This window comes from Amblyomma maculatum, chromosome 11 (genome assembly GCF_055883805.1).
Source record: "Amblyomma maculatum isolate TAMU_Amacu chromosome 11, ASM5588380v1, whole genome shotgun sequence".
Taxonomy (NCBI): Eukaryota; Metazoa; Arthropoda; class Arachnida; order Ixodida; family Ixodidae; genus Amblyomma; species Amblyomma maculatum.
The window spans coordinates 25,064,981-25,078,184 of record NC_139354.1 but is presented as its reverse complement, the minus strand read 5'-3'; the positions used below and the strand labels follow the sequence as shown (position 1 = coordinate 25,078,184).

The window sequence follows — 13,204 nt, the reverse complement described above, 5'->3', positions numbered from 1 at the left end:
CAACGATATATGACGCTGTTGCAGTGAAAAGTTCAGTTCTTAATCACAGTTAACATTTGATGCAGTCCTACTCAATATATATATATATATATATATATATATATATATATATATATATATATATATATATATATATCACATTTCCTCTATGGGCAGCAGTCACCACGCGCGGCCTCGCCTCGCGAGGGCACAAGTTGGATTGATTGATTGATTGATTAAAACTTTAATTTCCACCGATTTAGGAGGCCCCCTACTCCCCGCTCCTGGCACGCAGGCCTAAGGAACGGGGGCTGGAACCTCCGCGACTAAGGACTGGCGAATATACATTGGTTATTCGCGGCCTCAGCCGCCAGGCGGACGGCTTTCTGCTGGTCAGCGGGGACGTCGCTTCGCAGCAGGGTTACCCAGGCTTCTCTACTTTTAATGTTGTCCCTAGCGCCCGGAGACTTAGGGCATTCCCAAATTATATGGTCTTGCAGCTGTGACGTCACACCGCTAGGCGCGCGGCGGGCGGCAGCAGCCACCACGCGCGGCCTCGCCTCGCGACGGCACAAGTTGGGCCCCTGGTTTTTGCGGCAGATGGTATGACGTCATAGCAGAGGTCAAGCTAAAGGTCAATGATAGCTACCGCGGCCTCGCCACGCGAGGAGCTGAAAGTGAAAGTAGTATTGCTTTCGCAATAAAAAAGAATGAATTTGCAACATTGCTTAGAAGTCGCTGGCTCCCAACTTGTCGCGCAACCAAGACTGGCACAGGCCGCTAGCCGTTACAGTGTCACCTGCAGCATTTCCTGTCTGGCTGTTTCTCTTGTTTCACTGCGAGCGAAATAAAAATTAGTCGTCAGAGTTGACCCTGTGCTGTTCGCGCCTTTAGCCCGGTTCTCTTACCACCAGTATAGTGGCTAGAACCATACCACCAGCAACCACCGAATACCAACTACAATCACGCGCTTCCCGCAGCGCGCGACCCGCGAAGTTGCCAGCCGAGCGAAAAAGGCCGCGGACACCCCTCCTTCCTGGGGAGCTTTTGTGCCAGCGGACAGAAAGCCCCCCACCACCGAGGGGACCCCGGGAAACGTCCCGGCGGTCGAAAGCGGCTCGTTTTCACAACATCCCGGTCGAGAGGGGTGGAGAAGAGAGGGGTGGGGTTCTCCCTTTTGTGAATACCCTTGCACAGTGCCCCTGCAGTTCCGCAGCCGGGGCAGCGCGCGCTCCCCCACTCCCCCTTCCTCTCTCTTCCTCAGTGATGGTGACCGCGCGTGTTCTCCGATTGCTGCGCGCGCTCCTGCCGCCACCTAGAGTCAACTCTACCGCCATCGTTCGCCGCTGCGTGTAACCCGCCCCCCTCTCCCTGTGTGGCGGCGATGGTGTTCTCCGGTTGCCGATTGATATATAGGAAGGGAAAGGCGCTGTAGCTGCCTCATTTGTTTTTCTGTGGACACATCAACCGCGCCGTAAGGGATGGGAGGAAGGTGGGAGTGAAAGTGGAAAGAGGTTTTTTTTTCTCCGGTTGCCGAAGTGCCGGCTCGGCATCAGTGGATCACGGTGCGTTCATGCCAAGCCGAAACGCCGAACCACGTTGTCTTGACTCGCTAGCGGTGTCAGCGGCCCCATTCAGTCGCTGCTATCTCTTCGCCGTGCAACGTTCCTATGGGTCCACGTGCACTGCCTCCAACAACCTTCCGATGACTTAATTGCTCTCTTCATTTCTCTGCCCGCAAAGCTTCCTACATGACAGTCAAGAATTGTTAGCGGAATGTTTCTTAAAGGAATATGTGTGGGAAATAAAGAAGTCTGTAATTGTAGGATGGATGGAAACAATTAATAAGAAAAAAAGTCTTCCAGGGTGGTCCTCTACTAGTCCAGGAGTAATTGTACATACACGTCGTGCTCGAAATCCTTGCCTCAATCTATCGAAATGGTGAAACGGCTGACGAGCTGCGCTCAAACTTCGCATTAGGGAGTAACGTAATCATCGATCGGCATTTTTTTTTTTTTTCACAAAAATTATGCAGCTATCAGGTCAAGTACTTCAACTTGGTCCAGCAGTATGCCCGAGCCCCGGAGCCCAAGTCATGCGAAGGGACAGTTGGGGCCGGGTATGTTTAATGTATGAATACGAACGCCATATTACCTTATCGTTCCTTTCGCCGGGTCCAGCACCGCCGCCCTGAGAGTGATTTTGATCCTGTAGAAAGATCGCGAACACACTATAGTAAATAGGTGCTTGTGAATACCGTGCACATCAAACCGAGCTAACCGTAAGCGCGGTTTCGTAAAATAATCCGCTAAAAGAAAGTGGAGTAATTCTAAAGAATTGCCCGGTCAGTGAGCCATGGACATATATAACCAACTCTCGCGTTTAATTCTATTCACAGTTTAAGCATACATATGCATGCGTCGTAACTTTGAGAGCCTGCTTAAACGTACAGTATGCTTACATAAAGAGCATATAAGTAACAGAAAATTACCATCCCGGCTCGGCAGATGCTGACAGGGCTGCACCCCTTCGAGCAGGTCGCCACAGCACCAAAATGTGGTAGAGATAAAAAAAAAAACAAATAATGACGATGATGATGGTAACAGCTACAGCCTTTTTAACGGACAGATGCCTCGAAGCTTACCACTTTAAGAAGCGGGAATTTTTTGAAAATGAAAATAAGTTTAAAAACATAGCTGTCCTTCCACGAACAAAGAACACATCAATTTCTCCGCCATAAAGTTTTCTCCTCCTCCTCGTCCATAGCTGTCCACGGTTTTGCTCCTCTTTCTCTCTTTCCCCTTTCACTCCCATCTTCCTCCCTTCCCTTACGGCGCGGTTGCGGTGTCCACAGAAAACAAGTGAGACAGTTACCGCGCCTTTCCCTTCCTATAAATAAATCAGTTTTAATCAGTTACCTCGCCTTTCCCTTTCTATAAATAAATCACTTTTTAATAAATAAATCAATTGGCCCCCACTCTGACAATATATATACAGAGTCACTGAATTTGTCAAAATCGCCGACCACTGTGCCGGAGTACCCGAGTTCGATCCCGACCGTGGGGGCTGCGTTTCGATGGAGGCGAAACGAAGAGGCATCCGTGTGCTGTGCGATGTCAGCGCACGTTAAAGATCCCCAGGAGGTCGAAATTACTCCGTAGCCCTCCACTACGGCTCCCCTTTCTGGCTTTCCACTTTCACTCCCACCTTACTCACTTCCCTTACGGCGCGATTCTGGTGTCCACAAAGCGTGACAGATACTGCGCCTTTCCTTTCCAGTGAACCAAATATTATTACTTCAAAGTAGGAAAAAAAAGAGAAAATATCTGGATTTGAAACAGGAAGGTAGACTTGTATGTAAGTGACGCTTGAAAAACACACAAGTTTCAGCCCCGCGAGTTATCGTTGTATCGTAAATAGGACTCAAGAAAGCAACGCAGCAATCGACTTCACTCTATAGCCCTTCTATTTTTCTTCACATACGTTCTCAATCTTGCGTGCATCGTGCCTACAACACTTCGTCTTTATCACATTTCCGCCAGAATTTAAAAAAATGCTGGCGAATATTCAAGAAATCCTCTATTAGATAACACAGCCTTTAAACTTTGCAGGAAGTTGTTCTTCTCTAAATTGATGGCAGGAAGTTTTTTTTTTTTTCCTGTGTTCTGTATTTTTCTTTCTCTATTCTGCGTGTGCTTGTTCAACTCTTCGTCTTTATGACAGATACTGCAACCGGAATATTTGTTAGCGCTTCTCAAGCTTGATTTTATTTACTAAGCTTTACGCACACACTTTTCATTTTTCAATCATTATTTTATATTTTTTTTGCTCACTATCCCTACCACCTCAAAAAAAAAAAAAAAGCTTAAGAAAATTCTTAGATTGTCATTGCACGACCAGGTGTGAAACACGTCATCAGCGATAGCAAAGCGGCGGTTAGGAATTTTAGCAAGGGTAGAGTCAGCAATCCTGCTGCAAAAATTCTGAGAGTCGTCTGATTTATTTATAGGAAGGGAAAGGCGCGGTAACTGTCTCACTTGGTTTTCTGTGGACACCGCAACCGCGCCGTAAGGGAAGGGAGGAAGATAGGAGTGAAAGTGGAAAGAGAGAAAGAGGAGCCGTAGTGGAGGGCTACGGAGTAATTTCGACCACCTGGGGATCTTTAGCGTGCGCTGACATCGCACAGCACACGGACGCCTCTTCGTTTCGCCTCCATCGAAACGCAGCCGCCGAGGTCGTCTCTCGCCGAAAGCGTGACCATAATCTGGACCCCAGCACACGCCGGTCTCGCCGGCAACGAGGCTGCCCACATGCTCGCCCGCTCCTCGCTACCGGGGTGCTGCGGGCGCCTCCACAACAACATCTAAAAGCAAAGAATGTATTGGTAAGTTTAGGGATGTAACCGACAACCTGAAGAAAGACCGGAGGATATATCCGCCACCGGATAGATCCCTGAGTAAAAAGGAATCATACGACTGGAGAAGACTCCAAGCTCGAAATTTCTTTTCGCCCCTGTGGAGGAGTTGGACGGGTGCCAGAGGGCGGAAGAGGGACCGAGGGACTGTGCAGAAACCGAAATTTGTAAATTTTGCGGCCACGTGGCAACATTAGATCACATAACATGGAGATGCGTTCGTGCCCCAGGGCGCAACGCGATTAAAACTACCGTAGCGATGAATGCGAGACCACGCTAAGAAGCTCCGAAGAAAAAATTACCGACGATTACGTTACTTCCTAATGCGAAATTTGAGCGCAGCAAATAAGCTGTTTCACCTTTTCGATAGATTGAGGCAAAGAAATCGAGCAACACATGCATGCGCTATCACAGATTTTTTTTTTTATTTTTATTTTTCACACGTATTCATTTAACAAAGACTCCCTTCTCGGCGGCGGCGATGAGCTTCTGCTTCAGCCTCGCTTACACCTGGTTGCTCTTGACGGTGGCGATGAGCCTTCGCTTCGGCGGCGCGAACGGCAGGGTCTTCTCGACGGCAGCGATGAGCTTCTGCTTCAGCCTCGCTTACTGCTCTGGATTCTGGCGGCGACGGCGCTGGGCCTCTGCTCTGGCAGCTCGTTTAGCAGCAGCAGCAGCAGACGGAGGACTTCCACCGGTCGTCTCGCTCATGGCTCAGAAAGAACTGGCAGATAATTTCGCAGTGGCGAACGGCAGCGGCAATTTCGGCTCGGGCGGTGCACATATACAGATCCGCCGCCACCGATCTGGCTCTCTGATTGCCACCGCACAGGGGTTGCATTGGAGGAGGAGCGAAGAAAGGAATTAAGTTCGAGCCGGCGCTTTGACAACCGGAGACTCGCAAGAAGAGGGGGGAGGGGGGCGGCGTGTACACCCAGCGGCAAACTATGGGGGCAGAAGCGCGCGCAGCAAGCGGACAACGCGATAAAGGGAGGAGGGAAGAGATAGCAGCGACTGACTGATGCTGCTGACGCCGATAGTGAGTCAACCCCAGCTGCGGAGTTGGTTTCAGGGACAACTCCGCCGATGCCGACGCAAACAATATGATACCCTCGCTTCCGCAGCGCCAAGAACCAGGTCTAGCCGTGGGAAGGTGGTCACGTATTCGTCGACGTGCCGGGGCCTACGTGAAATAACCGGCGCGTCGGCAACTGCAAGAGCACCCTATCCGCCACACAGGAACAGGGGGGGGGGGGGGGGGGGCCCTCCCCTCCTCTTTCTGCATGGCGGCGACGGTGTTCTATGCAGCCACGTTATCTTGACTCTCTAGCGGCGTCAGCGGCATCCAGCGGTATCAGTCGGTCGCTGCTAGCGCTGGGGGGATGAAAGGGGGGCGGAGCTGGTTACGAGGCCGACAACGACGCCGACGCGAAACCCAGGAACGGACGCCAAAGAGCTGCGCTCTAAAAACAGATTCGCCGTCCGCCTGGCGGCCGAGGCTGAAGACCTCTTCTCCTAGACGGGGCCGGGTGTCCTCCGGCCGCGGTGCGACAGACTGCCTCCCCGGACGCCTGCGTGCGGACCCGGAGGTGGCTGCCGCGCCATATTCGGCGGAAATAAATGTTCTTCCTAGTCCTCCAATGAGAGCACATTAGAATCTGCATTGGACAAATGCGAAAACATTGATGCCTTTTCGACACTCCTTGCCCCTCTTTTCTCTCCCTCTTTTGATTATACTTCTCATCTAATAATCTAATAATGGGTAGACCGGATCGGGGGTGCTCTGCCCTGATGGGGCTGGTGCAGGTGGGTCACCGCTGCTTGCGGCGGGGGCTGGCCTGGCACCGAATTTTTATCTGTTGTCGGCCGTCATTGCACACGCCACCGCTTGGTGGTGGACAACGGCTGTTGTTGCGGCGCGCGTCTTTCTTTCCCTCTTGCTTTTTTCTTCTCTATATTCTCATATCTGCACGAGGCAGCGGAGGTGGCTCAGCTACAGAGCCAGTAGCAGGCCCGTACATTTTCTTTTCCTTCTGCCTACAGCCACAACAACAATCTAATAATAGTTCACAGGAAGGGAAAGGCGCAGTATCTGTCACACTTGTAGCTGTGGACACCTGAACCGCGCCGTGGGGAAGGGAGGTCAGCGCACGTTAAAGATCCCCAGGTGGTCGAAATTACCCTGTAGCACTCCACTACGGCTCCTCTTTCTCTCTTTACACGTTTACTCCCACCTTCCTCCCTTCCATTACGGCGCGGTTGAGGTGTCCACAGAAAACAAGTGAGACCGTTACCGCGCCTTTCCCTTCCTATAAAATCAATCAAATCAATCAATCCGGCCTCCAACGCCGGTAGTGAGAGAGCGACTGGCGTAGGAGGCGCCACCAAACGTCGATGACGTCACGCGTTGCCAGGATGCAACGTACGTGACATGGTGGCAGTAACGAGTTTACTGACTGACCTCCTAACGTAGAGAGCGACGCCGCTGGGCATCGATGATGGCACGATGCTAGACTACACCATGACGTTAACGGGGGCGATCCCCATGACAACTGCATCGTTGTGACGTCATTACAATGCATAGCCATTTTGCGCGTTTGTTTGGTCTTTTTCGCTGCGTATGCCTTAATTATATATTTTATTTATTGACCCTCATTACACATCTGATCACTATCATGCCTTTGGCTCATTAAGTCAGAAACACAGCCACTTCCGGTTGGCGTGACGTCACATCCCTTGGACGTCGACCTTGCATGTTTGGCTCTAATTAATTAACTAATCATACTACTGACATTTTTTCTTCAGCATCCTCACGTAATCCTCTATCGATCCCCACCCAAGTTTGATCTTAATTCTTCTGAGGTTGCCACAATGGCTGCGGGCACGTTCTGTAAACAGGACCCCGCCGACATAGCCTAGTAATGCTTTCGCATTAATAATAATAATAATACTAATAATAATTGGTAGAGGAGATGGGTAGACCCAGCGCCCTCTTGACGCAACGCCTGATGAGTGCGATAGAAATGGGAGTGCATAATAGCTGGACGGAACTTGCCGAAGCGGTGAGAATCGCCCAACATGAGAGATTAAGTAGGTCGAGCACGGGTCGAACCATCTTAGAATGGGTGGGTCGAAAAATAGATAGGGGCACAGCCGACAAGGTTGCCCTACCGCCACAATGTCGCGAGAACATGATTGTCCGTCCTCTCTCCCGCAACATGCACCCAGAATAAAGTAGTAGCGAAAACGTTTGCGGCGCCGCCGACGCATTTTATTGGACAGAACGCACTTCCGGTTGGGAGCTTCTTCCGTCGGCCATGTTCTTCCTACGCAGTACCAGCGGTGCATAGCTCGGCCGGCTTGTCGGCGCGTCGCGCTTGATTTCTTGCTCGTGAAGTTCATTCGGCGACATATTTTCAGCGGTGGCCACTTGTATATTTGTCGCCGTTTGCTGCAAGTCGCTTTACGGTCCCGGGCGCTTCTTGCTGCCTGTAGCAGAAGCCGAAATGCCGGGCTGTTGTGCCTTCGGGTGCACAACCCAGTCGGGAAAAGGGTTGGCGATGTTCACAGTGCCGCTTGGGAAGAGTGATGTTGCGAGACAGAAAGTGTGGCTCCATAGGATTGCGAGAAAAGATTTCAAGCCAACGAAGTCTAGCAAGCTATGCGAGGTAAGTTCTATTAATGCTTTCCAATGTAGATTCGCTGCTCTAATAGCGAGCGCTGGCTAGCGTGCGAGATTTGGTAAGGGGTGTGTTTGTTGATAACGCGCGTTGTAAAAGTATGCCAGTTGAAGAATGTGCGCATATTTCAGCCTCCGCAATGCCCGAAACTCTTCCGGCTCGAACTGCAGCTAATTAATTGAGATAAAGTTAACGAAAACCATTTCATGCGTGCACCACGACGTTTCGCCCAGTAATGCGCTCCGAAATTGTAGCCTCTTGCGAAGTGTTGTGCATTATATAACGCGCTCCAAATTGATGCATTTACATTTATTCGTTCTCGCGCATAGCGCATGAGCGAATTGCTGTTTGCAGTGTTAGGTGCACATGTGCACTGCATGGCAAAAGTTCACGGGGACGCGGGTACAAAAGTGTTTTATTTTCATGCTGCACCGAAGGGCAGTCTCAACGTAAAGTGTCCATAACATTCGTGTGCTCTCATTCCCGCGACACGACTAATCCGCAAGACAGCCTGTAATAAATTATTTCATGCCCACCGATCTATCTTAAAAGCCTAAATTGCTTTATTCTGACCGACCGCACAGCTAGATTTTTTATGTTTCGTCTTCATACCTAATATTAGTACTATTGCCCTTTACAGCTTCATTTTACCGAAGATCAGTTCGAGCCACTGATTCTAAGGAATTTTGGAGTAAAGAAGCTGAAATGTACTGCTGTTCCATCAGTATTTTCACATCGGCCAGCCAAACCGTCCCGCAAACCACCACATGCTCGCGGTACTGACCACACCTTGGGTGAGTGCGCTTTGAAAATTTGAAAAATTACAAGTTACATAGTGCCGAATTCCTCAATTGTTTTAGTCTAACCAGTGATTTACCTATTAGACCTCCATTACGCAGAATTTTAATTGAGACTGCATTGTTGCTTCCACACAGTTACGCCTGCGGCCTGTTCATCTGCAGGTGTGCTGGATGCTTCAGGTGAGATAGCTGTGTATTATTATTTTACAGCTGTGTGGTATTGCAAACTTGTGTACAAGGCGGCCTCGGTGATGACACTTTTCTTTTTTTACAGATAGAAACACGGCACAGGAGGTTCCATTTGACACTGAGGAGAATCCATGTACAAATGCCTGTGTTATGCAGAGTGTTGTAATTGAGCCTCCGGGGAAGACAGTACTGCTCTGCACATCTGACAATGCAGCACTGACGATTACAGTGGCTCCAACACACATGCAAGGTAAATGTTTATTACATTTTGTATGCATTTCCACAAATGGCAAGGCTCAGCAATTGGTAAAATAATCATTATTTGCAGGCACTGTCAGCCATTCGCTTCTCAAATCCCAGAAGAAACCTGTCACAACCACACTGTCGTCTGTCAGCCATTCCCAACCGTCAATAGGAAATGCGCCTACCTTACAGCGTAAGTGAACTATATCATGCAATTTTCATATCACGAAAGTGCTCTAATTTGGCCTCCACAATTAACTCCAAATGTGGGAAATACGTTCTTATTTTGCAGATACTGACATTCAGCTCCAACTAAGTGATAACCAGACACATGGTTGTAGAGAACAGGTGCCCAGCACTGGTGAATGTGCACATCTGGAGAGCTGCATCAGTGAGCCTCCAAGAAAAAAGCTACGAACAGATGAACCTGGCTGCACAGGAGGAGTATCAACGTCCTTTTGTTCATGCACGCAAGGTTAGTGTTGATGTCTCAGTTTTGTGAAGCTTTAGTCTGCTAAATAGGATGGATTATGGGGTTTAACGTCCCAAAGCGACTCAGACTATGAGGGACGCCATCGTGGAGGGCTCCGACAATTTCGTCCAAGGGTTCTTTAACATGCATTGACATCGCACAGCACACACGCGCCTTGCTTTTCGCCTTCATCGAAAAGCGGCCGCCACGGCTGGGATTCCATCCCGCATCCACGGGTTCAGTGGTCAAGCACCCTAACCGCTGCGCCACCGCAGCGGGGCAGTCTGCAAAATAGAGCCCTCGTCACATAGCTCATGGATTCAGACTACCTGCATGTCAATATGAAAAATAAACATTTATTAAGCTCTACAGGACCCATTTAAAAATTACTTCCAAATCAATGTTTGTCTTTGTACATAATAATTTTTAATTACATGAAATTTACCCCTTTGGTGCCAAAAAGTTCACCTTGTTCAAGATGGTCGAAACTTCAGTAACGAATTCCCGTGCATAATTAAGTGCAAAATGTGATGTAAAAGTTCGGCTGAATTTGCAGCTGTACAGATGCAAATATAGCCCAATGGATGTTTCTCATTTCTTCTTAATTGCATGTTCACAAGCTATCGTTACGCTGCGTTAATGCAATGTTTAGCTTCTTCTTTGCCCTTGTTTGAAGTGACAGAAACAATATATTTGGCTGTATAGTGCCCTAATCCTAGTCTGACATTCACTTGCTGCTCACCTCTGCTGTCAGCCTCATTAATTTTTCTTAGTAACACAGCTGTGAGCAGCAGTTTCTTCTTCCAATACGACGTTCAAAGGAACTTGTTCCAAAGCATATAGAGCAAGATTTAAAAAGAGGTAATATGCAAGAAAAAAAAGCTCTTGTTCCTGTCAAGTGCTGGGTTCTAAAGGGTAAATGATTGCTTTTTCACCATTGTAATAGTGATCAGTTTTCCAATTTTGTTTCAGATGATGCTAATCCTCAGGTTGAAAGCATGCGAAAAGAAATAGACAGCTTGAAAAGAAAGCTTTCTGGATGCCAAAAGCGAGTAAGGACATTGGAAAGGCAAAAGCAGGAACTTGCGAAAGGTAATAGCATTGCATTGAAAACAGTAATATTCATAAACATAACAGCATGAGATTAACACCATAGCATCTGCATCTCGTGCATGGAATTCCATTTTCAAATTGTTCTTAAAGAAGTAAAACTTATACATGGTAATCCTCATGGCTGCCCCTGATTATTTCATTTTTGCTTCAAAGGAGATGTTCATACAGAGGCTTGTCATGTAGTCCACTTTAGTGCTTAAACAAAGCATTTCTGCCTATTTACTGTGTGTACCGTAAAGGTTAAAAAGAAAATGCATTACTTGTAATACATTTTGTCTCAAATAAATGCAAATGGTAAAGCCTGGTGCAAAGAATAATAGTGCACTTGATGCTATTTTCGTTTCAAACTTTTTTTTTTTATTAAAAAAAAAAAACAACAGCCACCCATACGGATAGAACTCCGACTTTATTATACCTGATATTTCCATTCGCTATTCTGATGTGCAGGCGTCGACAAACATTTCAACGAGGATCAGATCCAAAGCCTCCAGAAGACCTCAATGCAAGGCACAACGTGGAGCGATGACACTGTTGTGAAGGCTTTAAAGATAAGGCTCGCCTGTGGATCCCGGGGCTACAACGTCGTCCGGGAACTGGCCTGCCCTCTTCCCACAGAACGAACCTTGCAACGGAGGATCGAAAGCTTTAAATTCAGACCAGGAATTCTCAAAGAAATGATGGACTTACTGAAGATAAAGGTTGGCAAATAAAATAAATTGTTTGCAGAGAATTTTCACTACGCGTACAGCTTGCATTAATAGTGGGTTCCAGTAATTATTTCGTGTAAACGTTCCACCTTTTTTACTTTTCAGATCAGTCTTCTGTGCGAGGAAGAGAGGCATGCCGTGCTGATGATCGACGAGATTCAGCTGTCCAAAGGTTTGGACTTCGATCAATCAACTGGCCGGATCATCGGTATGCCGTCTGTTCCACTTTCGAATGGTAATCTACCGGAAGGCTTGGTGGCGACGCACGGCCTTGTAATGATGCTTGGAGGGCTGTCAACACGATGGAAGCAGACAGTCGCATACGAGTTGACAGAGAACAGCTTTCGTGCTCCAACAGTCAAAATGAAAATTGAAGCTCTCATCGAAGCATGCGAAAATATTAATGTAAAAGTGCATGCCATCATTGGTGACATGGGGCCCTGCAACCAAGCACTGTGGCGATGTTTTGGCCTTTCGGTGGGCAAGTGCACACAACGGAAGTGCTATATCAAGCATCCGCAAGATGCTGCACGGTGCCTCTACTTCATGGCAGATGTGCCCCATCTACTGAAGAATCTCAGAAGTCACCTCACTAGAGGGCAGAGTATATATTTGCCAGATGACATTGTTGAGGCGAACAAACTCCCAACAGATGAGGTCTCTGTCAAGCCTATAGAGGAGCTTATAGAACTCGAGGCAGGGGCCGAGTTTAAAGCAGCACCAAGACTGAACAAAGCATGCATCAGTCCTGGCCATTTTGACAAAATGAAAGTGGCACCAGCCTACACTTTCTTCCATCATGATACTGCTGGAGCACTCAGGTACCATGTGGAGATTGGGCATTTGGATTGCACAGCACTGACAACTGCTTGGTTTGTTGACCAGGTGCAAAAATGGTTTGCACTGATGACCTCCAGGACGAAAAAAGAAGCCTTACTTCACAGGAGAAAAGATGGCATCAACTTTCTGGAAAGCATCATATGTCTCTTCCAAAACATCTTTATTGGCAGTAAAGGGGGTGCGTGGAAGCCAGTTCAAACTGGTGTTCTTTTATCGACAAGGTCAGCACTCGAAATTCAGGATGGACTTTTCAAGAACTATGGCTTCAACTTTCTTCTGTTTTCTCGTTTGAGTCAAGATGCTCTGGAGAATTTCTTCTCAACAATTCGGCTCCGCAACCCTGTGCCGAAGCCAAAGGATTTCAAATGTGCACTGCGAAGTGCATCATTATCACAGTTCCTGCGGCCCAGCCCTAATGGCAGCTATACAACTGTCGATGGCGAGATGCTAGTTGGACTTAAAGACCAGCGCACAAAACCGCAGCCAACATCCATCATTTGCCCAACAAAGGCAATGTTGGAATGCATCACTGTGGATGATGAGGGGGCCTTTGAATACCTGTGTGGGTATGTGGTGTGCAAGGTGCAAAAAAATTTTAAAACTTGCCATTCTTGTGCTACTGCCATCTCTACAGACAAGCCAGCAAAGGATTGCAGCAGACTTATGCAACTGAAGTCGTTCCTTGCCGACAAAATGCCTTTGGTTGTGCCAACAGAAGCTGCTTTGAGGCTGCTGAAAGCAGCGGAAGCATTTTTTTTGAGAAACAA

General features: G+C 48.1%; 1 protein-coding gene across 1 annotated transcript in view; it reads right to left on the bottom strand.

Moving 5' to 3' along the window:
• Positions 1 to 13,204, bottom strand: part of LOC146173186 (26S proteasome regulatory subunit 4-like) — a 32,816-nt gene that overhangs the window by 15,024 nt on the left and 4,588 nt on the right. The window contains exon 2 of the mRNA XM_084584850.1: positions 2,134 to 2,187. Within this exon, the coding sequence (XP_084440976.1) occupies positions 2,134 to 2,187 (54 nt within the window). The remainder of the gene's footprint in view (positions 1 to 2,133; positions 2,188 to 13,204) is intronic.